Below are 25,502 nucleotides of genomic sequence, written 5' to 3'. Positions count from 1 at the left end.
GTCAAGAGTAGACGTAATCGCTCTGCACAATCGTCTGGAGGCGCTTCTGGAGGTTAAATCATGTGTGAAACAGTGGCTGTTACTTGGCTTTGTTTAATCCGAGGGCAGAAAAACAATGTGATGTCATTTGGAGCAACAGCATAATCCAGATAGAAGCTGCGTCTATTGTGCTATTAAACAATGTCACGGTGGGTGATGTCATGCGCTTTAAACGATGACTTCTCCGCTTTCAGCTCTGCAGCGCGCGTGTGTTGAGCGCAGGTGAACTCCAGGAAACGTGCTCGCGTCTCCCACCGACGGCCAAGGTGCTTCGCGTGCTTCTCCTGTGCAGCAGCTCTAACGGGGCGCATCAGTCACGACCGAGCCCCGAGACCGGGCCGGGTCACAGGCACAGGTTTACTCGAGGAACTGATACAATTATGACTGCTCGTAAATTACATTTGGAAGTTGAGAACTGGCTCGAGATGAAATCGGAATAATTTTTCGCCTGACAGGCATGGCAATTGGCTGTTGGCAGATCTATTTGTAAGCTCATTTGATGTGGTACTGGAGGGCACAGTGTGTCCTGTCACTACACGCATGCTATGACATCAGTAGCATTTCCTCGTGAGAGACTGCTTTCTTACCCAATGTCTCGCAGCGTGAGCGCGCGTCTGGGTGGATGGAGGAGGCGCGCATTTGGGTTTAGTAGGCAGGAAAACACACACGCGCACACACACACACACACACACACACACACACACACACACACACACACACGGGCCATCGGCTGCGTTATTCGGGCCGTGCCGCGTGCGTGACGCGGAGGGCTGCCCTGCAGGGATCAAAATTTATTTAAGCCACGTTACACCCGTCGGTGAAAAAACACAAGTCGACTCTCCGCTGTGCGCAATTCTCGCACGCATTCGCGTCTGCCGCTGACACGCACCTGACGCCTTCACACGCACCTGCGGCGGCGGCATTGCGACACATACGCACGCCAGGTGCGGCGGCTCCTGCCGTGTGTCTTTAACGCTCCCCTATCGCGATCACCATCTTTAATCTCCCGCTGCGCGAGGCCCTGCGCGCGAACCAACTGCTGGGTCACCGCCTGCGCTCACCACGCGCCAGAGTCGTCGCTCACTTCTCATTTACGCCCTGTCCCCGTCCATATCAATACATTGTTTTCGTGACTCGTCATCACTGCAAATCACTACAAACCCACATGCGAGGCCCAGCGAGGCATTTGAACGCCTCCCCGCCACTAACAACAACAACATGTTGAGACACAGAGGGATCAGACGTCGCAGTTGCGCGTCGCGGTGGACACGATTCAATCCGCGGAGCCGTGTAATTCACACCAGTGTCCAGCGGCTGAATCAGCGCTATCAGCCGCGGTGTCGTCATCGCCGCCTCTGTTCTCCCGCTGCGTGTCATGAATCCAGCGCGTCTGAGCCCCGGCATGCACAAATGATTAACTGGTAGCAACGAGAACTGATTAAGGAGATAAAGCTTGGCACACAATAGCCTCGGTGCGCCGTGTGTACCTGCAAAACCAGAGCTCCCTCACGCAAGGGAGCCATTCATCTGTGCCTCTCGCTCTAATGAGATTCTTGCAGCGTCTGCGCCCCCGTTTTTTTCTCAATGAGCGACAGAAAAGGCGTGCGCGTATTTGGAACGGCTCGACAATCGCATGCTTTGGGTAGTTTGGGTAGCGGGAGAACAATGGCGCGCCCCCGGGCTCTGTAAGCAGCTGATAATAATCAGACACATTCGTGTGTTTTTCTAATCCCCCTACAAAACAAAGGTGTGATGTAGAGAAGCCCAAATGCAAGTAAACAGGGGCCTAAATGTGCTAATTAGAGCAGGTGGGTGGTTGAGATAAGTTGGCAGTCTGTCCATTTGTTATTACCATGTAATTACAACACAACCATAACAGAGAGTGGGGGTCTCACACACACATGACAGCATCTCACTCACACTTGAAGGTGAAGCACGGGACTCCGTTCTCTAGTGGTTTAACCAACACATGAGTGGGCTTTTCCATCGTCCCTTGCAACTTTGACCCTTCTTGGTTTTGCTTGTTCACAGCAATACTGAGAACGAACGTACACGTGCTTTAGGAAGTTGATGCCAGAGGTGCTCCGATTTCCTATTTTTCTCCCAGACCCTGAACTGTTTTACGCGCACCACTGAAGCCGTTGCTGGTTAAAGGAGGACAGTAATGGTTTTAGTCTGCAAAACAAGCGTTTCCCACTGTTACTTTCTCTTCCGGCACTAATCATTTGCTCATCGTCTAAATCAGTAAGGCATTAACTCAGTTTAAGGCGTTAAAGCGTTTTTTTAAATTAATAGCAATCATTTAAGCATTTTAACACATGGGTCCAGATCGTGCACTGACTCGCGCGAATGCGCGTCCAGCAGCTTTTTTTTCTTTTTCTTTCACACAACTTAGCGTGCTGTCTGAAAAAACGGACGACGATTGTTTTGATAGAAAAGGGTGAGCGATATCTCCCTCAACTCTTTCTGTACACAACCTCCCGACCCTTGGCTCTGTCCGAGCAAACACAGTCTGCACGCAAGGCACAATGATTAACCCGCAGATCGTCTATTGTGGGGAGGCTCACTCGGACGGTAAAGCGCAGGCTCTGTTTCCCGTCTGAGCCGTCACCCGAACACGCCGCCTCCCCTTTCGTCCTCATTCTTTTAGTTTGCTCGTATGTGTGAGAATGAACGGTTGTCTGGTCTGTCTGATCCTGTGTGTCTGTGAGGGATCTAGTGATCTATCCAAGGTGTGCCCCTCTCTCTCATAAAACTGCTTGGATACGGTCCATCTCTTATAACCCACAGAAGATAAGTGGGTCATATTATGGGTAGATGTTGCCACCTGTTACGGTATCAGTCAACTGCACGGCTTTTTTGTTGATAGTAAACAAAACGCACATTTGCGTGAAATCCATCCCTTGCAAGCAGTTCCCGTGCAGATCCCGGAAAATGTGTCGGAGTGAGACCTCGTCGCGAGCTCACGCTTTGTGGATTAACCCGTGGATGACAGGCTGTTGGTTTGCACAGCGCAGGGAAGGTTGTAGTGGGGGCAGCGTGCGTGCGCGTGTGCGTGTGTGAGGGTTAGAAGAGGTTACATTTTGTCATGCGTGACTCGTTTTGCGTGCCAAGCTTATCATGTCTTATTGCCCCACAGGGGGGGGGGATTAACAAGAATTAACAAGAACGAGCCCACAGCAGAACCACCACTACTTCCAAACCATAAATATAAAATAACATGAAATCCGTGAGTCAAACTATTATTCAGCTCAAATGAAAAGAACCTCCAGTAGTTAATGAAGGGCCGATATGACCCCAACGTGAGGCGTGTGCAGACCCCAGACACTGTTAGCCCCATTCCTTGTTGGCAACGGCCTCCAGTTCACTAACATTAGAGCTCAGCAGCTGCATTCAGAGGTTTCCTACAGGGCTGAAGTCAGGTCAGTCTAGGATTTCACTGTACATATTCACCCTCGTAGCCTTGATCCTGTTGCAGATGATGCCCAAACTCTGGCGTAGAATGTTCTGATATTTGAAATGTGGGTTTTTGGGAGCATATTATAAGAAGCCCTCCTGTTGCTGAGTGGGTTTGGTTTGAATGTCTTCTAAAAGTTTGTCTGGAAAAGTCTTTTTTGTTTCATTGCTCGTTTTGCTGATTACTTGTTATTGGCTGTGCTCTGTCGGTGTCTGTGTTCATTTAGCGCGTCAGCCGAAGATCTGTGAGGCCGGTTTTTCATCGCGGGACTTGTTATTCTTAAGCCGCACATCATCTGCTGAATCAGGCTGAACCGGAGCCAGAGGCGCCAGCGCAGCGTGACTGCTCGGGTCCTGCGTCGCCTCGCGCCGCGCGGCTCGGCCTCCTCACACACGCATCTTAAAGGGGGTTTTCCTTTATGATCTTGGCCTCCTTTCCTATTTCTGGGCAGTTATGACACCTTCGTGCTTCGCTGGAGAGGGAGAGGTGACAGAAAGATGGATGACCGAGATATTTCTACACGCAACTATTGTTATTGCCGCCGAGTGCAAATACCAGCTTGCACAAGGACAGAGGAGGCTTGTGGGATGGGAGGGAGGGGAAACCATTAGCTCAGTTACTAATCTGATATTCACGCCTGGTCAGGAAGGGAAGGTGAGCCAGTAGCCCTCCCACCCAAACATACACACGCACTTAAGAAAAAATAGTTCTGTCTCATGCAAACACACACACACACACACACACACACACACACACACACACACACACACCATGTGAAAGATATTTTTCCCCAGGGACTCTGCACTGTGTTTGTGTTGAGTTCATGGTTGCGTGCGAACCACCTCTCAGCAGCCGCTGTTGGGCTGATTTTCGCCGCTTACGTGTTGACCCGCCCTGACCCCGTTATCTACTGCTGAGGCTTCTGTTCCCCACTTAAACTGATACTCTGCCTGTAACTCTGCCTGACGCGTCCACCGCTGCTGACACGCACGACAAGCAGCGCGTCCGCAGCCTCCGCTCCGGAGAGTAATGAGTTTAAACGAGGCCGTGAAGGCGGCGCAGCCTCGAGGAGCGGCTGAATCTAAACATCCCGAGCGCTGATTGTGCTCCGTGGGTGTGAGCGGCTCCGGCCTAATCACGCCACTAGTCTTTACAAACGCCGGTGGTGGAACGTTGGAGACGGAACCAGAACCGCACGCGGCGCGTCTTGCTCAACCCTGTGTGCTGTAACAACAGAGGGGACGGCATCCGTGCACGCTGTGCCGCGCGGTGGATTATTGATTGCCCTTTTTCGGCGGATCAGCAAAATAAACACGCAACACGTGGTTTCACATTTTGTGCAGGTGATGAATGTGGCAACAGCGTCCGGTGTCACGTGGAAAGAAAACGTTCATGCAGCCTCACAATTTAAATTGCTCAAGTGCAAAAATTAAAAGAAAATTACGAGAATTCTTAAGCAACATAAAGTTATAGTAATCTAATTTGCACATGTCAATAAGCAGCAGTCACAGTAGTGCAGCTGCAGAAACCTACTTTGTGTACCAATAAGATGCTTCATCAATTATTAATATAATAAATAATATAACAATATACATGTAAAGATCACTGATAACCTTGACAGTCATGCATTTGAACTCTATGCTAATTCTTCCTGTTAATGAGGAATGTTCCTATTAGGTCATAGGCAACATTCATATGTGGTGTCATGACCTGCCGTCCATAATAATCCTATTAATGGTTGCATGAGCAGGCACACGCAAGGCCTGCAGCCCGCTTACTGGTGTCCAACTGGGGAGCCTACAGCCACTGGAGCATTACTGTAGGTTGAACGTTCATAAGATGCGCAGGGGCGATGTTTGCTGTGGATCTACAGAGGGCTCAAATGCACAGTAATGGGATGACAACATAAAATGCAGTCAACACTCCCCGATAGAACATTTGACATTCGTGGCGTCTCAAATCCGTATGATGTGGCTCTTCACAGTCCTACATTGTGCAATGGAGCCATTTGGCAGCGCCCGGCTGAACGAATGAAACAAAACACCAGCTGGTGTAACTCATTATTTTTGCTGGTTGATCCCTGTGGTTGGTGTTGGTTTATAATTGACACCTGCACGAACATCACATGAGAAACACAAGAATCCAGTGAGATGCTTGACGGGCCGTCGAAGGGAAATTCCTACGTTGCTTTCCCACTTCCCCGAAGTCCGAAGCTCATCCTGGATCCGGTAAGAACGTCAGCGCCGCGTTCCTTATCATTTCCTAACATCACGCAGACATTTCATTAATTATTGTAAGATAGGACGCTGATGAATTTCATTGCTTTTTTGGGGGCAAAGCTACTTTATTGACTTTAAACTGTCACAACTCTAGCCCCAGCTTTGGCCCGTTTTCTCTATCGTAACAACGTTTTCTACATGGTTTCACACCCAAATGCGAATCATTTCGACGCATTCATTCATCGGCTGCATCCAAGACGAGCCTCCCCACGCGACTGGTATGTAAGAAACGACACTCGCGCAGCCAGGCGGAGGCACACACCTGCTTTGAAGGTGTGTGCGTGACAGGCTTTGCGTGAGTAGAGACTAACAGCCTCCACAGTCATTATACCTGCTTTTATGTCCAGGAATTCTCTAGGAGGTACATGGCTGTGGGCAAAGCATTTAGGCCTCTGGGGTTTTTTTCTCTTCTTCTTCACTTTCAAGTTGTGTTGAACGGGCCACCACGGACCGGGCCGGGCCAGTGTCCGGGAGCTGGTCCGGTACACACCTGACGTGGTCGGGCCTACGGTGTCATTACTGTTCAGCCTTCTGCAGCAGCCTCTAATCTATTTAGTGGTTTCAAGGCGCTCGCAGACGCCACAGAATCTCCCCACTGATTCACATCCTGGCCTCCACATCCTTCCTCCTCTGCTCCCACAGTTTTGTCTCAGTCGCGCTCTGAAAAAAGACCCCTCGCTCGTTATCAAAGCCTGTCAGCCGTGCGATGACATCCAAATCATAGCTTGGCTGATGGGAAGACACGCGTCTCGATGCAACGGGATGTGAATTTAAAGGCTGAATTGTGCTTCTTTTTTTTTTTTTTTTTTTCGGTCCAGCTGTGTGACATTTGCTCGTGGACCATCTCCAGCTGGGAACGCTGCTCACCTGCTGTGATCTGACACGGGCTCCTCGCTGCCCGAGCGCCGACTGAGAACGGAGCGACATTCCTTAATCGCGTTCGGTTTTACCCTGGGAAACAGAATCACGGTCCTAAAAGCAAACCGGCTAAAGGCTGGAACAGGAGCTCTTTCAGCTTCATTCATTCCATTAAAGTCTGCCTGTTTCACTGAGTTATAATGACGTCATATTGCCAGATATACTGTAAGTGGTGGGTGGTAAGAGAATTAGTTCTCTCAGCTTTAGTAACTTGTATGGACCTATGGTGGGTTCTTGCATGACCACATTGAATGAAGCCTGAGCTTCGGCTTGCATGACTCCAAAGTCCCCAGTTCCTCGCATCTACTGAAGCCGTAGCGCGCAAATATGTGCACCTTCGTGTCCGACCTGGGTGGGGACAGAGTCCCACGTCCTGCGCTCTTTGTTCCGCGAGTTTAAGACCCTTGTGTCTTTTCCAGAGGCTGCTGCCTTCGCGTGACTGGACCAAGCAGATTTAGGATTGTCCTGAGGACCGAAACCCTCCCCTTTGGACGGCGGCTCCGCTTCTCACGCAACCTGCAGCACCAGAGGCGCGGCGCCGAGGCGCACGGCGAGAGTCCCCGGGGAGTCAGCCGGGGAGGGGAGGGGAGGGAGGGGAGGGGAGGGGCAGGGCCTCGCGCAACTCCGCGAATCACGCAAAATGAATGAGCAACTAAATGTTTTATGCGGCGAGTTTTATTTCGGAATCTTCACTTTATTCCTGTGAAACAATGTTGGCGTAGTGAAATGTAGTTTCACCTCCACAGCTCGTGTAGCTTATTTCTAAACAATGAAATGTTTTATCAATTATTACATTTGGAGTAATGTTAATTAGCCCGTCGAACCACTGAAACTCTCTTTTAATAATTCTTTTAATATTTTGCATTCATGTATTTATTTATTGTATTTATTTATGTCTGTTGGCAGAATATTTTTATTCTAGTGTTCTTAGCGCTCAATCCTGCTTTTTTTTAATCGTATCGTTTGTTGTGTAAATGTGTTTATCGCTAAAAGTAAAAAATAAGAACAAAAGCTAAAAAATATATATATTAAAATAATGTACAAAATGAATCTTTGCCATTGTCATAACCTTAGATATCTTAATATTTAAGGTTATGACAATTCAGTGAGTATGGACTGGTGAGAACAGAAACATTATGTAGGTTATGTATGCAGCTCTGCACAGCTTTTAAAATGATGTGAGAGTTGTCGTTCACATCATTGTATATTTTGTTAATGGTCCATCGCCACGGAAGCAGATGATTTGGGTTTGGTAAAGTAAAAACACATTTTAAAAATTAAAAGGTTTATTTAATAATGTTACATAAGAATTGTTATCTTTGAAATTCACCACAGTAGATTTTTAAGATCAAACACACTAAAACCTTTTTTAATTTAGAAACAGCCTAATTGGCTTTTGGCCTTTTACTTACTTACTGTGTGTGTGTGTGTGTGTGTGTGTGTGTGTGTGTGTGTGTGTGTGTGTGTGTGTGTGTGTGTGTGTGTGTGTGTGTGTGTGTGACGTTTAATCAAGATGGAATGATCAATAACATTTATTTTATTATTAGTGGTAACAGACGACATCAAACGCGCTCTGCTAAATACCTAGGAAACGTTTTCGTATAAAATGGAAAAGGGGGACGAACTTCTCTGCCCTTTGCCTCCAGCAGTGCTGCCCGATTGCCCCCCACCCCCAGCATCCTCTTCAAAGGGGAGGTGAGGGTTTGATCACTGTGCTCTCACGCAACTGGTCAATCTTTAACTCCAGCGGAGCGCCAACAGGTACAAGCACGCAACGGCATTTGCCTGTTCCATCGGGACTTAAAGCTGCCTGTGGATATTAGCGTGGATGCCACAAATCACCCTTGCTTCGTTTATTTCTTAACCCAACGCTTTAGTTAATTCTTGCAGCGCATTGTTGCGTTATAAGCGTTAAAAAAGGGGTGGTTTTACTATTAATGTTATATTCTGTCCGACAGACTTCAATTTCACGTCACATGTAGCGGTTCTAATATGTTTGAAGTTATAACATCATGAAACCAGGGGATTAAACAACTTGTATCAACTTGTTCTCTACAAATATAACTTTGTCCTCTAGTTGTACAAACAATAAAATAAAACGAAATATTTCGCAATATAACACTTTTGCATATAATAATTCAGTAGCCTGTGTAACGAACGCACTGTTTTACGTAAAAACACAACTTTAGCGCACAATGGCACCATTCTTGCGGCACTCTGCAGAGCTGTGCGTGACTTGCATTGGAACCCAGCACTGTTATCTCAAATTGGCAGCAGTTTGATTGTAGTTGGAATTAACCTTGCCAGTGGTGGCTAATTTATGCCTCGTGTCATAAATTACAGCACATCAAACGCGTTTAGGCTGTAAAAGGAGCAGGTTTAAATTTTCGTTTCAAGGAGAGCGACTCCGGCACCCAAAGAGCAGCAGAGCCAGCACGCGAGCGCGACGCGGAGGGGCGGGGGGGGGGGCAGAAACGTCATGAGCGGGAGCCAATCGGGCTTTGGACCGCACTATAAAGCCAGTTCCCCTTCACGAAAGTTTAACTTAGACAATAAGTCCACTCAACAATCATTTCACTATTTTAGAAGATAATTCTGGGAGCAAAGCGCCTCCGGCTCTGTCACCTGCCACTCTATCAAGGTAAGCTGCATATGAAGACAAATGAGTAATGACTGAGATTAAGGTAAAGGGCTCAGTGGAGATTGTTATGCAAGAATAACCCTTTGGCCTTTGCTGTTGCACTTTTTAATATGAGTTAATTTTGTTTTGTGGAGTTTCTATTACCCATGATACCGCGGATGTTAAATTAAAGTCTTTCTCTCTGCATAAAGTCATAGTCGTACTGTTATTTTACGAAGGTCTGAACCCATGTTGCATTTGGCAACATGTTGCATAACACTACTGTACTCCTGTCTGGATCGACTGCTCTAATGTCCCTCCTAATTTCCAGGAAGCCAAATAAGAGAGGGAGAAAAAGGCTTGTCATCATGGCGCTAATGATACTGCCATTCATTGGATCAGTGTCAGTATCTGAAGGTCTGCTGGCCGTAACAACCGTGTGCCTGGCCTACCTGATCCTCAAGTTCTTCCACGCTGACGTTCCCCAAGGGCTCCGCCGTCTGCCCGGGCCGCGGCCCCTGCCCATCATCGGGAACCTGCTGGAGCTCGGCTCCAAGCCGTACGAGAGCCTCACGGCCATGAGCCGTCGCTACGGCGACGTCTTCCAGATCCAGATCGGCGCCCGTCCCGTGGTGGTGCTGAGCGGCGGCGAAACGGTGCGACGGGCCCTCATCAAGCAAGGGGACGAGTTCAGCGGGAGGCCCGACCTGCACAGCTTCAAGTACATCAACAACGGCAAGAGCCTGGCGTTCAGCACGGACCAAGCGGGCGTGTGGCGCACCCGCAGGAAGCTGGCCTACAGCGCCCTGCGCTCCTTCGCCACGCTGCAGAGCAAGAACCCCGAGTACGCCTGCGTCCTGGAGGAGCACGTCTGCAAGGAAGGGGAGTACCTGCTGAAGCAGCTCAACGCCGTCATGGAGGCCGAGGGCAGCTTCGACTCCTACCGCTACGTGGTGGTCTCCGTGGCCAACGTCATCTGCGGCATCTGCTTCGGCCGGCGCTACGACCACGACGACCAGGAGCTGCTCAGCCTGGTGACGGTCTCGCACGAGTTCAACGAGGTGGTGGGCAGCGGCAACCCCGCCGACTTCATCCCCGCCCTGCGGCTCCTGCCGAGCACCAAGATGAAGCTGTTCAAGAGCCTCAACGACCGCTTCAACAGCTTCATTCAGAGAATTGTCACCGACCACTACGCCACGTATGACAAGGTACAGAACACTCGAACGCCCCACAAACCTAAACGGCCTGAAAGACGAGGCGCGTGTTCGCGGTTTAACGAAACCTATCTATTTCAGGACAACATCCGTGACATAACCGACTCTCTGATTGATCACTGTGAAGACCGGAAGCTGGATGAGAACTCCAACGTCCAGCTGTCAGACGAGAAGATCGTAGGCATCGTCAACGACCTGTTCGGGGCAGGTGAGTCGACTTGCTGTGTTTGTCGAATGATCACACGTGACCTTTCTAAAAAACAAATTCCTCACAGAATCAACATTTTTCTTCTAGGCTTTGACACAGTCAGCACTGCTCTGTCATGGTCGCTGATGTACATGGTAGCTTATCCAGAGATCCAGGAAAGACTTCACCAGGAGATGAGTAAGTACAGCTGTTTCTGCTGTCTTAGACGCCGGATCCTGTGCACATACGACGCATATTTGACGGGACTCCGTCATCGACTCTCTGTTTCAGAGGACAAGGTGGGACTGGACCGGACTCCTCTTCTCGCTGATAAAGCCAACCTCCCGTTCCTGGAGGCCTTCATCCTGGAGATGTTTCGCCACTCTTCGTTCCTGCCCTTCACTATCCCACACTGGTGAGCCGGAAACGTTTTAGGTGCACGTTTGCCCCACAGATGCAAATGGAAATGAATATCACGGCATGACAATCACAGTAATAAGGATCTATATGATGGATACCTGTAAACACACAGATAAGTAATGTGTTGTTCTCCTTTCCAGCGCCACAAAAGACACATCGCTGAATGGCTACTTCATTCCCAAAGACGTATGTGTATTCATCAATCAGTGGCAGATTAACCATGATCCGTAAGTCATTATTGCTATATTTTTAAATAATCATAACTGACTCACACATTTAATGTGGCTCAGAGACTAAACTTCTACTCCTTGTTTTCTGCACGTTAGTGAACTGTGGAAGGATCCATTTTCCTTCAACCCAGACCGCTTCCTGAGCGCTGACGGCGCCGAGGTGAACAAATCAGAGGGCGAGAAGGTGATGGTCTTTGGCCTGGGAAAGCGCCGCTGCATCGGCGAGTTCATCGCAAGGAACGAAGTCTACCTCTTCTTGGCGTTCCTCGTCCAGAAGCTGCAGTTTCACTCGATGCCCGGAGTTCCCCTGGACATGTCGCCGCAATACGGCCTCACCATGAAGCACAAACCCTGTCGCCTCAGGGCCACCATGCGATCGGGGGTTGAGAAGTGAGGCCCTTTTCTCTCTGTATTTGAGTAAAGTCCATCCTCAGCAGGTGACAAACGTTGACTTTAGCACTGTGCTGGTCAGAGAACGAAGAATCTTCCTCAGAATGTAAGGCATTAGACGACGCATTTGATCCACAGAGCTAATGGCATTGGTGCAGATTGTGGTGCCTGTGTGGGCTGAGCATATTTCTGCTATGTTACGTTCATGATTGTTGCTTCATAGTGAAAAGTGAGGGAATATCTGGTTCTTCTGTGAGGTCAAATTGTGCTCTCATTCAGAACAACAAACACAGAAAAGCTGCCTGGTTCGGTTTTTGAATGGATATTCGGTCACACTGTATAGACGTTGCTACATAGTCCACTGCACTGTGTGCTTTTCTGTGACATAAGCTTCTGTACAGAACTGCAATTGCGTTATAATACAATTCACACTTCTAAGCTAATATTTGTTATTCCATTTTATTGTGGACTCTGAAGCTATATTTGTATCCCAAAATGTGATTTTGTCTGTGCGTGTTTTTTTATTTTATTTTACATTTAATAAACTAATTGTAATGTGACTAGAATTTACATACGGTTGAGATGAAATAGTTTTGCTGTGCATCTATTTGATTTATCAGGGCACTAACAGTTCCAGAGACTTTTTAGTGTATGCTTTTTGTCTATATTGCTCTCATGAATGTATCACTGTTGTTTTTTTAATGTAAGGGCATGTGAAGAGTCCTTTAATCAGCAACTGAAATAAAATTGAAAGAGATGCCGTCATGATCGTCGTGTGTGTTTGGGCTAAAATAAAACAACTCGGTCGAGCTTGCGACGACATGAACTAGAGTAAACTTCAAAAGTGAAAAAAAATCACAACAAAACCACGTGGGTGATAGCGGAAGTGGCGTCACTATACAGCGCAGAGAAGCTACACAAACAGACGCCTCGAGCTTTTGCTTTTCTTCACATTTCGCTACAGATTTATCGACAGTTAGCTCCATATTCGACGAGGTATGCGGCCAGGTTAAGTATTTAGCGATAACAAGTGTTGAACACGAGGCAATGACCGTCCGCCTAAATTACATTAGCAAACGGAAGCACAGCTAATGTTAGCGTTAAGTGTCAAGCTAGTCAGAACACAATGTTGATCTTAAATCAAACGCTTTTATCGATTTTTTTCACTTTAAGCTATATTATCTGTGTCCAATATGTTCGATGCTAAATCAACTATAGCTAATGTTGACGGTTGCTTATAGATAGAGCTACAATCCTATAAGTTTCACAACCTACAAAATACGTTTTTGTTCATTCATTTTCTTTCAACCCAATATGGTGAAAGGTGTAAACTGTGTAAAATGTGAAAAAGTGTAAAATATTTCTACGGGTGCTTTGTGTCGTATAACTTTGACTAGGGTTCTTCTAAGTCTAAGATTTAGTCTTCATACACTGTGAATCATGGGAACTTGATTGATTTTTAAAAAAGCAGACTATGCAGATATGCAACTACTAAATTGCAGTCAATTTCTAGATGTGTGATAGATAGAAATTAGTAGAAAGGAGGCATCTGTTTGTGTTTATCTGCAAAAAAAGTGTGAAAACATTGGTTTTATTACTTTTAATGAGGTTATAGAAAGTTATAGAAAACATAATGTGGTTTCTGCATTATTGCAACAAATCTGAATGTAAAAATAACGTAAGATAAGATTTGTTACATAAATATGTCCTTAGGTAAAACATGATGTGTATATTTCTTATAGTTTCTGCAGTAAATGTTTATTAGAATTTTTCTCAACAGGAGTACAGTGAGCAGAATGGCCACAGACTGGTTGGGCAGTGTTGTGTCCGTGAACTGTGGGTCAACACTGGGGGTTTATCAAGGAGAGGTGTCTTCTGTCGATCGCGTGAGCCAGACCATCTCTCTAAAACAGCCGTACCACAATGGAATTAAGTGTCCTGTTCCTGAGGTCACGTTCAGGTATGAAAAGAGAAACACAGTAAAAAATCTTTAGTATTTAATTTTTAGTAAAAAAGTGTCAATTTTTTTTTCTCACAGTGACATTTGGTGTAAAGCTCTATATGCATCTTGAAACTAGCTGTTTGGATTTATCAGAATGAAACTATATCAGATATATAATTTATCTTTATTAATATGTTTAATTAGCTTTAGATTAAGTTGTAGACAAATTACATCTTCAGCGCATTTTCTTATATTACAGTTTAAAAAAAGCCTGTGCAGGCTTGTGTTGCCATTCTTTGGTGCATATTTCAGGAAGAATGGCTGGAAATTCTAAACTAATAAACCAAGATGAACTTTACTGATTTAGTCACAAACTAGAAATGTTATTACAGACAGGGCATTGTGCCTTGTTGATGTGTATGTGAATGGTGAGGGAAGTATATGTTTGTCAGTTTATTATGTATAAAATATTTTTTGCATTCATACATGCAATTATTAAGGGCAGTTGTTTGCAATGGGCATAAAACTGTATGTTTTATATTCTCTGAAAAGATTTTTTCAAAAGTGTGTTATAAATACTGTATCTCTCAAATAATGAGAAAAAACATGGAACAGCAGTATCCAGTTGCACAATTCAGTACAATTCAGATTGAAAGTCAAATAAAGTCAGTGAAGTATTTGTCTTCCAGTGCCATGGATATCAAGGAGTTGAAGTTCTTAGATATCCAGAGTACAGTTAACAAGTCCACCACAGGCCAGGCAGTTGCAAAAGAACCAAGTTCCGCATCAGCAGGACGACTTGTCCAGAGCGACAAGAATTCCCATCCTCAAGTAACCAGCAGCAGCAGCTCCCAGGCCTCTACCGGCCCAATTACCATCCTACGCAGAGGTAGGTTGATTGGTAAAGGTCATGCAACACTCAGAGTATAGCCTTATAGCTAATAATATGTGACATGTTTGTGTTGACACCCAAAACTGTAAAAGAACAACTTTCCAATTTCTTCCTGTAACATATAACAAATAGTTTCAGATGGGCTTTCATAAGTTAGGAAAGTCCAGTTTATTTGAGGGTTGTGTAAGATCATTGTGAAGCTGTACTTCCTAGCTCATGCGGGAAAGGTAAGGCATTGTTGCGGATTTCATTTTGAGTAATTAAACACTGAACAATAATTTATTGTTTAGCAACTAAAAATACGTTTTGTTCCTGCACTTAATTGAAATGTGTCACAAAACTGTCCTACATTCTCCTCTTTCTTCTGGGAAATGCCTCAAGCGGAAAAGACACAACATCACTGTTTCTGAAAAATTACCATCTCTACTCCTGAAACGTGTTAGTTATACTCACTATGCAGCCTCGCTTTTGTTCACATTCTTCAACTCTGACAGAGATAGACAGATAACCGAGACATAGCTGTTACAGTAATCTCTTTGGTTCCGTAACAGACCGATCAAACCGTAGTGCATTGCCTTGTCACAACTGATTTATTTGGCAGAAAATGTTAGTTTCTAATGTGACGTGAGCTGTTGTTTATTACTGTCATGTTACAGACAGAGGAAAGACAAAGTAACAGGAACATGAAACAATGTAACACAGCCCAACAGATTTCAGCCTAGCCAAAACATTTAGCCCTTGTGATGTTTATATAATTGTTTATATTGGAGCCTGGAGACTGTAGTAGAGGGGCTGATTCAGCTCAGTAGTTTGTGAGTCTTTGGTTTGTAGTGTTGATAAGCAGACGTCAAGAGTCATTAAAGAATGTATGAGTCACTTTGTGATCTCTTTGTACCAGTGATGCAACAATTTCACAGATTTCTATAATATTTAGAGCCTTTGTGCCCCTTGACTTGAGCAGTATTGTATTTCTACATATGGATTCAGTTACGTCAAAACAGTTTTATTTATTTGTAGCAGTTTTAGGTTTATTTACTAATTGAGACAAATATCACAATGAATTGTCAGACCACCCAGTCACTTACAGTAGGAAAGAGCACAGATGGATACAGAAAAGAGTGCGTGCGTGCGTGCGTGCGTGCGTGCGCGCCATGCAGTGTGTGTGTGTATATATATATATATATATATATATATATATATATATATATATATATATATATATATAACTAAAGTAGTTATGCAACCTTCCTGATTAGATAAGGGTTAAATACAGCATTCCCTCCAGTCAGTAGGAAGTCTGCTTGGCCAGCTCTTTGGCCTCTGCCGGAATCGGTTGAAGTCAGTCACTTTCACACTCGGGATCACCGAACAATAGACAGGTCAGGGGTCAATAGAATTGGCTTATGGACACTAATATTCTTCAGCCTGGTTGTAAAACTGCCCTCTCCGCTCATTCCTTTGCATGAAAAAATGAAAGATGCATCTTGCTCAATAGTAAAATGGTTATTTTCCTATGAGCTAAAATAAAATATTAAATATCTATAGTGGGTTCTGTAGGGTTTTTTTTGCAATGAAATTACTTTGCACATTATGCAGTTTCTCCATCTTTATTACTAAGCTTGAGCACGGGGCATATCGTGTACACACACAAACACACCGACATTCCCATAGCGTGCTAAAGACTTGTATCAAAGTTCCTCTTTACAATATGTGTGTGACTAAGATCAATAAACATTCCCCCTCCCTCCTCATGTCAGCTCCTAAAGAGAAGCGTGGTACAAAGGCAGCTTTTCGTTCCTCTGTGCCCTCCTGTGTTCTGTCCCTCCCCAGCTCCTCAACCTCCCTCCCTCCCGCGTTCATGCTCAGCACAGGAAAGTCCCTCCCCCGCCTGGACAGGAAGCCAAGTTGTCCCAGTGTGCTCGGAAGGCCAAAACTATATCAATTGTGGAAGCCTTGTTTACCCTTAGCGTTTTTATTTTAATCTCCAGCTCTCAGGCTGGTGGCCAGGGAGCTAATGCCCAAATTGCATGGGGCCAAAGTGCTGAGTGGCCTGGGCAGGGCCAGTCCTTTCACACGCAATGCCATGCTCCCAAGAAGCCCCCCGGCCACAAAGGAGGGAAAGCAGGGTGGGTCGTTGCTTATACAAGATCACAGATTCCAGAAAGGGTTTTAGAATATCTGCCATTGATCTTTCTGGGAGAGTAGAAAGGGATTCCAGAAATGGGACGCTTTTGTGAATGATGCTTAGGAGTTGAATTTCATTAAACCCAAATAGATCTTATTAAATAGGTCTTATTAAAAGGGCATTTGCAAGAAGGGCTTCAGTCTATGACCTTATGAAAACTAACCCTAACTCTTCCCATAACTTACTTCTGTATGTTTAATGACATTATGTGCACCCTTCTAAACCCTAATCCCCCTTTGTTCAGGATTTAATCCATATTAACGCCAAAATCGGTGTGTGGTAGAAAGGAGGTGTGGTACATTTACTATATATTATTTTGTAAATGCGTCCGACGTATAGTTAGACTAATTTTGCTAGTAAGTTTGTCGAGCTGAAATCAGTGAAGTTCACTGTGTCTCGCCACTTGTTATTCATTAGCCTGTTTGCCTTGGAGCTCTGCCCAGCTTATTCAGATTTTTGACTCATAGCATGACAAAACACTTCCCTGTAAATAAAGTCAATGTTGGCTTGTTGTAATAATACATATCTGTTATTATTCTTCACACAACATCTTCCTTATGCCCAACACAAATTCATATTAGCTGATCTTTCTGTGGCACGTTAGGAGCATTGCACACAGTGGTGCAGGACAACTCTGCAACTCAATTCACCGCTGCAAAAATCAAATCGAATCAAATCAGCAAAACCTTTATTTCTGTCCGTCAGAGTCGGAGGGTGTTTACGACTGTATCGTGACATTGGGGTAGATTTCATGTTTGCTCATAGTTGTTGGTGCCTCTGTTTCGACACCTGTGCGGCACGACTGAGCCTCCGTACTGTATGTCTTGCGTGCGAAAGTCCAAAGTACCTTAGCTGTCACAGTGACAGTAGCGTGCGACTGTGCCTCTCTGTCTCCTTGTTAGCGTGAGAGCTCAGGATGGTTCGTGTTGAAGGCCTGGTTTTTCCAGTTTCTTTTTTTTCCCTCTTGGTTCATTTTAGTTTTTTTTTTTGTTTGCGCTTACATGTATGTAAACTTTATTGAGCACCACTCAGTCAGTCTTTGTGTGTTTTGTCCTTCATAGGTTATTGTAACTCACCGTGAGAGAATAATAATCATTGTCAGTCACACAAGATAAAGTAGTTCCAAGTATCTAGTCAGGATTTTAAACTGATGAGTGCAGGAACTTATTGTGTATGGATTACATCATTTGTAGTGTGACAGCTCATACTGTAGCTCCATTCAGAGGTGATTTGGATGTAAGCAAAGATCAGATGTTCTGAGAATTACTATCACTATCACTATTACTTACTCAACCTCTAATGCCTTTGCATTCTCCGACCTTCCACAGCTTCATCCAACAGTCGAGGTCAGACGCAGGGCGTCCCGAAGAAGAACAGCGTGCGGACTGAAAGTGCAGGGGGGCCGGGGAGGTCCAAGGACGATGAGTGTTTTGGTAAAAAGCACGACGAGGACCTGGACACGGACTTTGACTTTGAAGGCAATCTGGCTCTGTTTGACAAAGCCGCCGTCTTCTCCGAGATCGACGGGAGCGGCAGCCACAGCGGCAGGGCCCAGCGTCACAGCGCACAGGCCGAACAGAAGACTTATCGCCACGATGAGAACATTCTGGAGGGCAAGCCTGTCGTCTATCGGCAGATAAGTGTCCCTCAGCAAGGGGGCAGAGAGTATTGTACTGGTGAGAGCATGATGCATTGTTGTATTAATGAGCACACACAAACACATTCAGATTTTTACGCTTTATTTCGCCAGAACAAGTCACCACAAGACACTTGATGGTTTTCCAATAATTCCATTCCCAACCTTTCCCACCTCCTGCCCTCTCCCTTGCTTTTCGATGCGCTGAAAACCCTCCTTTGAGCCAGTTTTCCAGTGAACTGTCAGTGTTGTGAGCACAGTGTTTGTTTTGGATGAAGCGGTTTGACCCCACTGTGTTGAAACTTTACCCACAAGTACCATCCGGTTATCTAATGACACCAGCACAGTCTGGAAACATGGTTGCTGCTCTTGGCAGAAGCTGATAGATGCTTTGATTGTGAGCGTTAAAAGTGGCTTTCGGCGATGTGAGGAATGTACTGCAATGACAGACACATGCGGTGTAAAGCTGGGATCACAGTGGACATAGGACCCATTTCGCACACATAGGCCTCCGTGGAGTAGGCTGGATGCCCCTAAGGGCATCCAGGGGACTTTTGACTGCCCACAGTTTAGTGGTATACACCCACATAGGTTATGAACTCGTCCTTTCTCACACTTCATCTCCCGAGCATTACATAACCGGTTAATATGTACACGAGATAAGTAAATAACACACTAGCACAGACCTTGAAGTTGAATGAGGTTCTGTGGGCAGAATCGTTCCTGTTCTGAGGATGATTTTTTATTATTTTATGCCATAAACACTGTAAAAATGTCATTTCTAGACTTTTCATCTACGGCTGATTGTGGTGCCACAGCACAGCTCAGCATTTGTGTACCACTCAAGCAGAGCCTCCTTTTCTTGCTGTGCAGGCAGATCTGTTTCCCAGGGCTGTCATCATAATCCCCATCCTTTGCAGTCTGTAATTAGCATGCCGCCGTACAGCCTTACATAAACAACACCTCCGAAACGAGAAAAAACCACAGTGCTCTTGACCTGGAATCTTTGCCAGTAAATAGATAAATCAACAATGAGAGAACACAGAAAGCAAAACAACGTATCCAGCTGTATGTTAGGGTTGCCATAACACGCTAGCATGAGGGTTTGACAGGCCTGTTTCTATAGAGCATTGTTTATTGTAATGCTTGCACTCTATGTAAGTTCAGTTCTGCCATTGTCTTGCTTTCCTGTGGTGTGATTGACTCCAGCTGTGCAGTGAAACCTCTTCAGTGCAAACCAGATTGGCCGCAACTCAACCTGCAACCAAGCCGACTCTCCTCTTATTTCTTGGCTTGCTTCATTTCATTTCATATTACAATTATAGGAAGCTCTGCAGTGTGGGTTTAAGTGAGGGAATATACATGTTTCTTAGATTCAAAGGAAATTTTGAGCTAACACAATATCTACGTTACATGGTTTGACTGATATGTGGTCTGAAGGAAAGACTGAAAAAGCCAATATCGTTGTCCAAATGATAAAAAGCAGTCTTACAGATGACTACTGTACTTTAAGCTTCTTTCCTGTGCCCTGATAAACTGGAGCCCTCTTTCGGTATGTTCAGTGCAGCAGAGCAGAATGAAAGAGCGTCAGCTTACCCTCCCTGTGCCAGAGCAAACCTTAGTCACACATGGCTCGGCTCCAGCAGCGTGTATTGCTTTCAAACTTGTCGGTTCCCTTATCATTCTTAAGGGATTGCTTCCAGCTCGGTTTATTTTAGAACACTCAGCAGTATTTGGTTTAGCCAGATGATGCTTATTTCACATCCCACCAGTAGTAGGTCTGTGGTTAAATCACTGCATGTGTATGATGGTGCCAGGAACAAGGATGTAGTACATGTATGGAGTAACGTCATCTTCAGCAGGTGCACCTGGTGGGACTGTTGAAAAGCAATTAGAGCATACTAGTTCAACTCCCACTTCCTCTAAAGCTGGCACTCATTCCAGTAGTTTGCATGACAAGAGGCACTTGACTTTCTTGTCCCTATTGCTCATGTGATCTGCAACACAATCAAGATTTCAGCCCAGTGAAACTTATTAGCAGTTTCTGTGCGGCATCATTAAAAGAATAGTGGGAGAGGAAGCAAGGCTGAAGTAAAGATAAGCCACATTTTCAGCCAGACACGGAATGAGTCTGTTTATGTGTAATTATTCTGTGTACTGTATGAGGATGTGTGTGTATATGTCGCATGGCAGTGGTGAAAACCTGTGGGTCGGTGTGCATTAGATTTTAAGTGTGATTTAAGATGAGGTGTGTGTGTGCATGTGCGTGTGTGTGTGTGTCTCAGTGTGAATCATGTAGAACAATTAGGCCACCACATTCCCAGCTACCAGTCCAGGGATCTGTGGGAGGCCATTAAGGACTTAACGGCCTCCCAGCAGCTTTATTTATCAAAGGGATCCTGAGCCGTGCAGTTCCCCCAGCTTGACTTTCATTACCCTCCTAACGTGCCACAGGCAATAGACAGCCAGGGATTAGCGCGGGCTCTTTAAAGGTTTCCACACACTTTGGTTTGTACTGCGAGAAAAGCTTGAATTGTAGTTATGTAATTCAGTAATTCAGAAAATACACACGAGAGCAAGGTTAGTGACTTGATATGACATCACACGGAAATAAATGGATTTAAGCATTTTATTTAAATAGAATTTCAAAGAATTGCAATTTTATATTGGAAGCTTCTCTTGAGACTATTTGCATTAATAGTTATACACATACAACCACTAAATGCAGAAGGTTCACAAGTTTCAGACATTATTTTTTTCCCCTACGTTTCCCCCATGTTTACTTCTCCCCAGTTTCTTACCATACTGAGATACAGGTACAGGTGCTCCTTTAAATGTACTTGTCCCCATTATGTCATGCTAACCCGCTTTTTGTTTTGACTGAGACTGCGGGCAATGTGGGGGATTTAGCCCACAGTTACCGGATTGGTCAGAAACCGAGTGATGGTGCGTGTGAACTCGGCGCCCACAGGGAAGAGGCGTCTCGTTCTAGCCACCGTGTGTTTGTCATGTTTTGTAAAGGCTGCCAATCTTCCCTTTGTTACTGCAGACAGCGGTGACAAACAGAAGAGGAAATGAAGGATTGTCAATAATGGGAGGACGATCGGGTCATGAGGAGGAGGAAGGGCTTCTCCCTGGGGAACGAGTTCCTCGCATGACAATATGTTTTGCTTACATGAGACCTCCCACCCTGGTCAACCTGGGAGCATGTTTATCTGCAGACCAGAGTTTCTTATCTCAGAGGTCAAGCTTCTGGGCTTTACCCCTACCCCAGCTGCTGTTTTTTTAGGGTGCACCGATGAAGTTAAATCAGAAAATGACATACTGTTTATTATGATATATAACAGTTCAATCATGTCCGACCATTACAGTGGTTTCAAGACTACAAATATGTGTTATTGTTGATGTTTCTCCTGTTACATGAGCCATGTTTGAATAATATTTATCAGTTAGAAGGAGCATTTTAAGTTGACTGATTTTGACTTTGAGCTTGACGTGACCTTGACAGCAGTAGAGGAATGTTAATTTGTTTACTGCTATTAAAAAATAGCTTTGTGTTTCATCTGTGATGATGTTTGCGAATGGGATAATGATTTCTTTGCCCTAAACCCACTTGAGTCTTACTTTGTGTTCTACTAACTATGTTTTTCCTTTGCAGACTCGGGTCTCGTGGTTCCTAGCATTCCCTATGAGCTTCATAAGCGTCTCCTCTCAGCTGCTGAGCGCTTCGGCCTGTCTGTTGAGCGCCGGCTGGAGGCGGTTGGTGTTTGCGCCAGCCAGATGGCTCTCACTCTGCTGGGTGGTCCAAACAGGTGAGAAATACATGTCTGCCTTCAAGGTCTACCTAACTGCTGAAAGGTTTGAATAGAAGAATGAACTTTAGCATTGGAATAGAACCATCCTCATTTGTATAATAGTGAGCACCATAGTCTGCCAGACAATGATTACTGATATATCCAACTTTGCTCATGTCATGTCTTCCAATCACCGATCATGACAATCATTTGATTATTGGGTTCCTGCAAGAGTTAGAAGCTGCTACTATAACATTGAGTGGTCACACTGAAAATCCAAAACACCTTAATAGCATCAAGACCTGTTTGGCATTGCATGCCTGCACCATCATGAGCCATGAAGCCTTTCTCAAGATCAAAGAACCACCGCACAGTGGCTTGTATAACAAACAGGTTGGATTTGTCAGATACCTTTTTCAATTTAGCACAGTAGTACTTTTGATACTCTAGAAGTCATGCTGCAACTGTTTTAGGTATTTATTAAACTTAATATATTTATCAAATTCTCTACATCATATTTTACACTATGCATTATAATTTCTATAGTTTTATTTTTTATCGACCTGATAGTCCACATCAATCAGAGTGAAGACTTATTATGAGGACAACATATGCAACTCCTCCATGTAATGCTAACGTAAAAGTAATTAATACCCGTTTGTCAAGCAAAAAGTTTATTTTTATTTTTTGTTAAAAGTGAATTATAGTGTGGTTGTATCATTGCTCAGTTTGATACAAATAAAACAAATTAAATGTAGTGAACCTTGATCAAGGTGTATTCTATTATTACATGTGCTGCAAAAATTATAATAAGCAACCATGTATCTTGTTCTTGAATAAGCCAGGGTCAGAGTTTAATATTATATTATTATTATTATTATTATTATTATTATTATTATTATTATTATTATTATTATTATTATTATTATTATTATTATTATTATTATTATTATTATTATTATTATTATCTACATCTGAAACTGTGATTGAAGTATTGTTTGAGTGGGTGTTTTTTATGTTTCTATGTATTCATCTTACACAGACTCACCCCAAAAAACAACCATCAGAGGCCCACCGTGATCCTGCTGTGTGGTCCCCATATCCAAGGAGCGCAGGGCATTAGCTGTGGTAGACATTTAGCCAACCATGACGTCGAGGTCATTCTGTTACTGCCCAGCTTCGTGAAGATGCAGCAGTTGGTCACCAGTGAGGTCAACCTGTACAGCAGGACCAGTGGCAAACAAGTGGCCAGCATCAAAGGTAGAACCCACACGTCCAGAGTATTTACTGTACATTAGGAAATCCTTGTTTACACAAAACTCAGTGACACTGATGAAATAGACCACGTTGGCTGTGTGAGCCACTTCTTAGTGTCTAAGAGAGTATTGGTTCATCTTAACTTGTCGAACATCCAGCACTGACAAATGTTGCCCTCTAGTGGAGCTGCTACACTTTCTAAAAGGTGTAGTTATATTAAGCTAATATGAGACAATCTGACATCAGGACTTGAGTCTAATACAGGAAACATTTATATGTGGAGGTCCAGGCAGGATCACATGCACAGTTGTTGGTTTTTTTTTTTTATTTATTTGGTGAACCCTAATGTTCTTTTCTGTCTCAGATCTGCCTGTAAGCCCAGTTGACTTGGTCATCAACTGCTTAGACTGCCACGAGAACCAGCTGCTAAGAGAACAGTCCTGGTACCAAGCAGCTGCTGACTGGGCCAACCAGAACCGGGCTCCGGTCTTAAGTATCGACCCTCCAGCCGGTGTGCAGCATTCCGTTGAGGCGAAGTGGACTCTCTCTTTAGGACTCCCTCTACCTTTACCCGATGCGGACAGTAGAATCTATCTCTGTGACATTGGCATCCCTAAACTGGTCTTCCAGGAAGTAGGAATCAGTTACCACTCACCCTTTGGATGTAAATTTGTCATTCCTCTGCACCCGGCGTGAGAGAGAACCCAGCCATAACCTTTTGCACATGCAGACTTTTCCACGGTCAGTTTAATACAGAATTGTTCAAGTAGCAAATATAGGTTACAAAACAATCTTCTGTTACTAGATGTGAGCAACTTCTGGGTTGATCTTGGAAAAAAAATACTCACACATTCTATACGTTTGTCGTCTGGAAACTCCCAGAGGTTGCTGCATGTGACACCTTTTGTTTCTGAAAGGAATAGGTTTCCTGTCTTTTGGTGTGTTTTGATAAGCGCTCTGTCACGATGTGAATATGTTTACAAAATGCTGACTACTGAGAGTCAATCTGTGACCTCTCACCCTGTCACCATTTAAAGCAGCAGAAACATGTTTCCTGTTTCCTCCTTTAGGTTAAGTGTAGAGTCTAGTCCTAACCCCTTGACCACCAGCACATTACAACCTAAAGCTGTTTCCAGCCTACAGTTGCCAAACACTGGATGTCCATTATTTTTCAATTTAATGTGTTGAAACCTTTTTTTTATATTTTACTCACATTGGTGCTATTGTCAGGTAATGGTTGTAGCCACTAAAAGTGTATATATAGAGAGATTTACTTTTTGAATATGTCTCAGGAATAATGTGAAGAAATAAAAATATATATTTGCATTGACATCTTATCTCATTGCTTTTTTTTGCTCTGTTGGGTGTTTTGAATTCATAACCATTCAGTGTGAAAGTGGTTAAAGGGCCTGTCTTGATCTAGCTTCATTTATAAGTACTATGTCTTGTGAGGCGTAGTGAAAACTAAATTAATTTAATTTTTTCATTTTTAATTAGCAACATTTTAACTTGCTTTTTAATTAATTTGAGAAGTGAGCGCACAGTTTATCAGGTAGAAACAAAAGAAATTTAATGTAGTGTTGACAAAGATTTAACACCACTTGTATACATTCAGCTACCACGCAGTGATCTAGTGCAAAACATATATTTTTTTATATATTTTTTTCCAGTAAATACAATAACTTTAATCAAAACATTACACTATGTAATGTAATTAATAAGATTGTTCACAGCAGAAATATTATTGTTATTATTGTAATTAACTGACTAATCCACAAGGGGAGAGACCTGTTTATAGATAAATGTACAAGCAACATGTACATGCACATATACATTTGCTTTTTATAGAGCATAATTAGGAGGAGAGTCTACACACTTTCAATATAAAAACGTAGCAAATTGTATAAATATTAAAGAACTGTCTTAATAATAGAGAGGTGGATCAATACTGGGTGTGTGCCAGGTACCTTTCAGTGTGGAGTTTGCAAATCCTTGTGAGTGTTTTCTCTGGGTACAGGCCACAGTCCAAAAAATTAATTAAT

The 25,502-nt window shown here is 44.2% G+C and overlaps 2 protein-coding genes across 3 annotated transcripts; both read left to right on the top strand.

The window, feature by feature from the left end:
* The first annotated feature begins 9,180 nt into the window (after positions 1–9,180).
* On the top strand, positions 9,181–12,519 carry LOC114851834 (cytochrome P450 1A1). The gene is made up of 7 exons (XM_029143624.2): positions 9,181–9,334; positions 9,645–10,521; positions 10,609–10,735; positions 10,823–10,912; positions 11,006–11,129; positions 11,275–11,361; positions 11,461–12,519. The coding sequence occupies exons 2-7, from the start codon at positions 9,682–9,684 to the stop codon at positions 11,756–11,758; spliced, it is 1,566 nt and encodes a 521-aa protein (XP_028999457.1). The 5' UTR covers positions 9,181–9,334; positions 9,645–9,681; the 3' UTR covers positions 11,759–12,519.
* Positions 12,520–12,629: 110 nt separating this feature from the next.
* On the top strand, positions 12,630–24,790 carry LOC114851835 (enhancer of mRNA-decapping protein 3-like). 2 transcript variants are annotated; one of them, XM_029143625.3, is made up of 7 exons: positions 12,630–12,750; positions 13,535–13,714; positions 14,386–14,585; positions 18,102–18,449; positions 22,068–22,221; positions 23,246–23,463; positions 23,825–24,790. In XM_029143625.3, the coding sequence occupies exons 2-7, from the start codon at positions 13,551–13,553 to the stop codon at positions 24,154–24,156; spliced, it is 1,416 nt and encodes a 471-aa protein (XP_028999458.1). In that variant the 5' UTR covers positions 12,630–12,750; positions 13,535–13,550; the 3' UTR covers positions 24,157–24,790. The 2 variants fall into 2 exon arrangements, with proteins under 2 accessions (XP_028999458.1, XP_055363281.1); XM_055507306.1 differs by lacking the exon at positions 12,630–12,750 and having other exon boundaries at positions 13,575–13,714; positions 14,372–14,585.
* Positions 24,791–25,502: the final 712 nt, after the last annotated feature.

The sequence above is a fragment of the Betta splendens genome, chromosome 3, assembly GCF_900634795.4.
Source record: "Betta splendens chromosome 3, fBetSpl5.4, whole genome shotgun sequence".
Classification (NCBI taxonomy): Eukaryota; Metazoa; Chordata; class Actinopteri; order Anabantiformes; family Osphronemidae; genus Betta; species Betta splendens.
The sequence above is the reverse complement of the archived record's forward strand: the minus strand, read 5'-3'. Positions and strand labels throughout refer to the sequence as shown.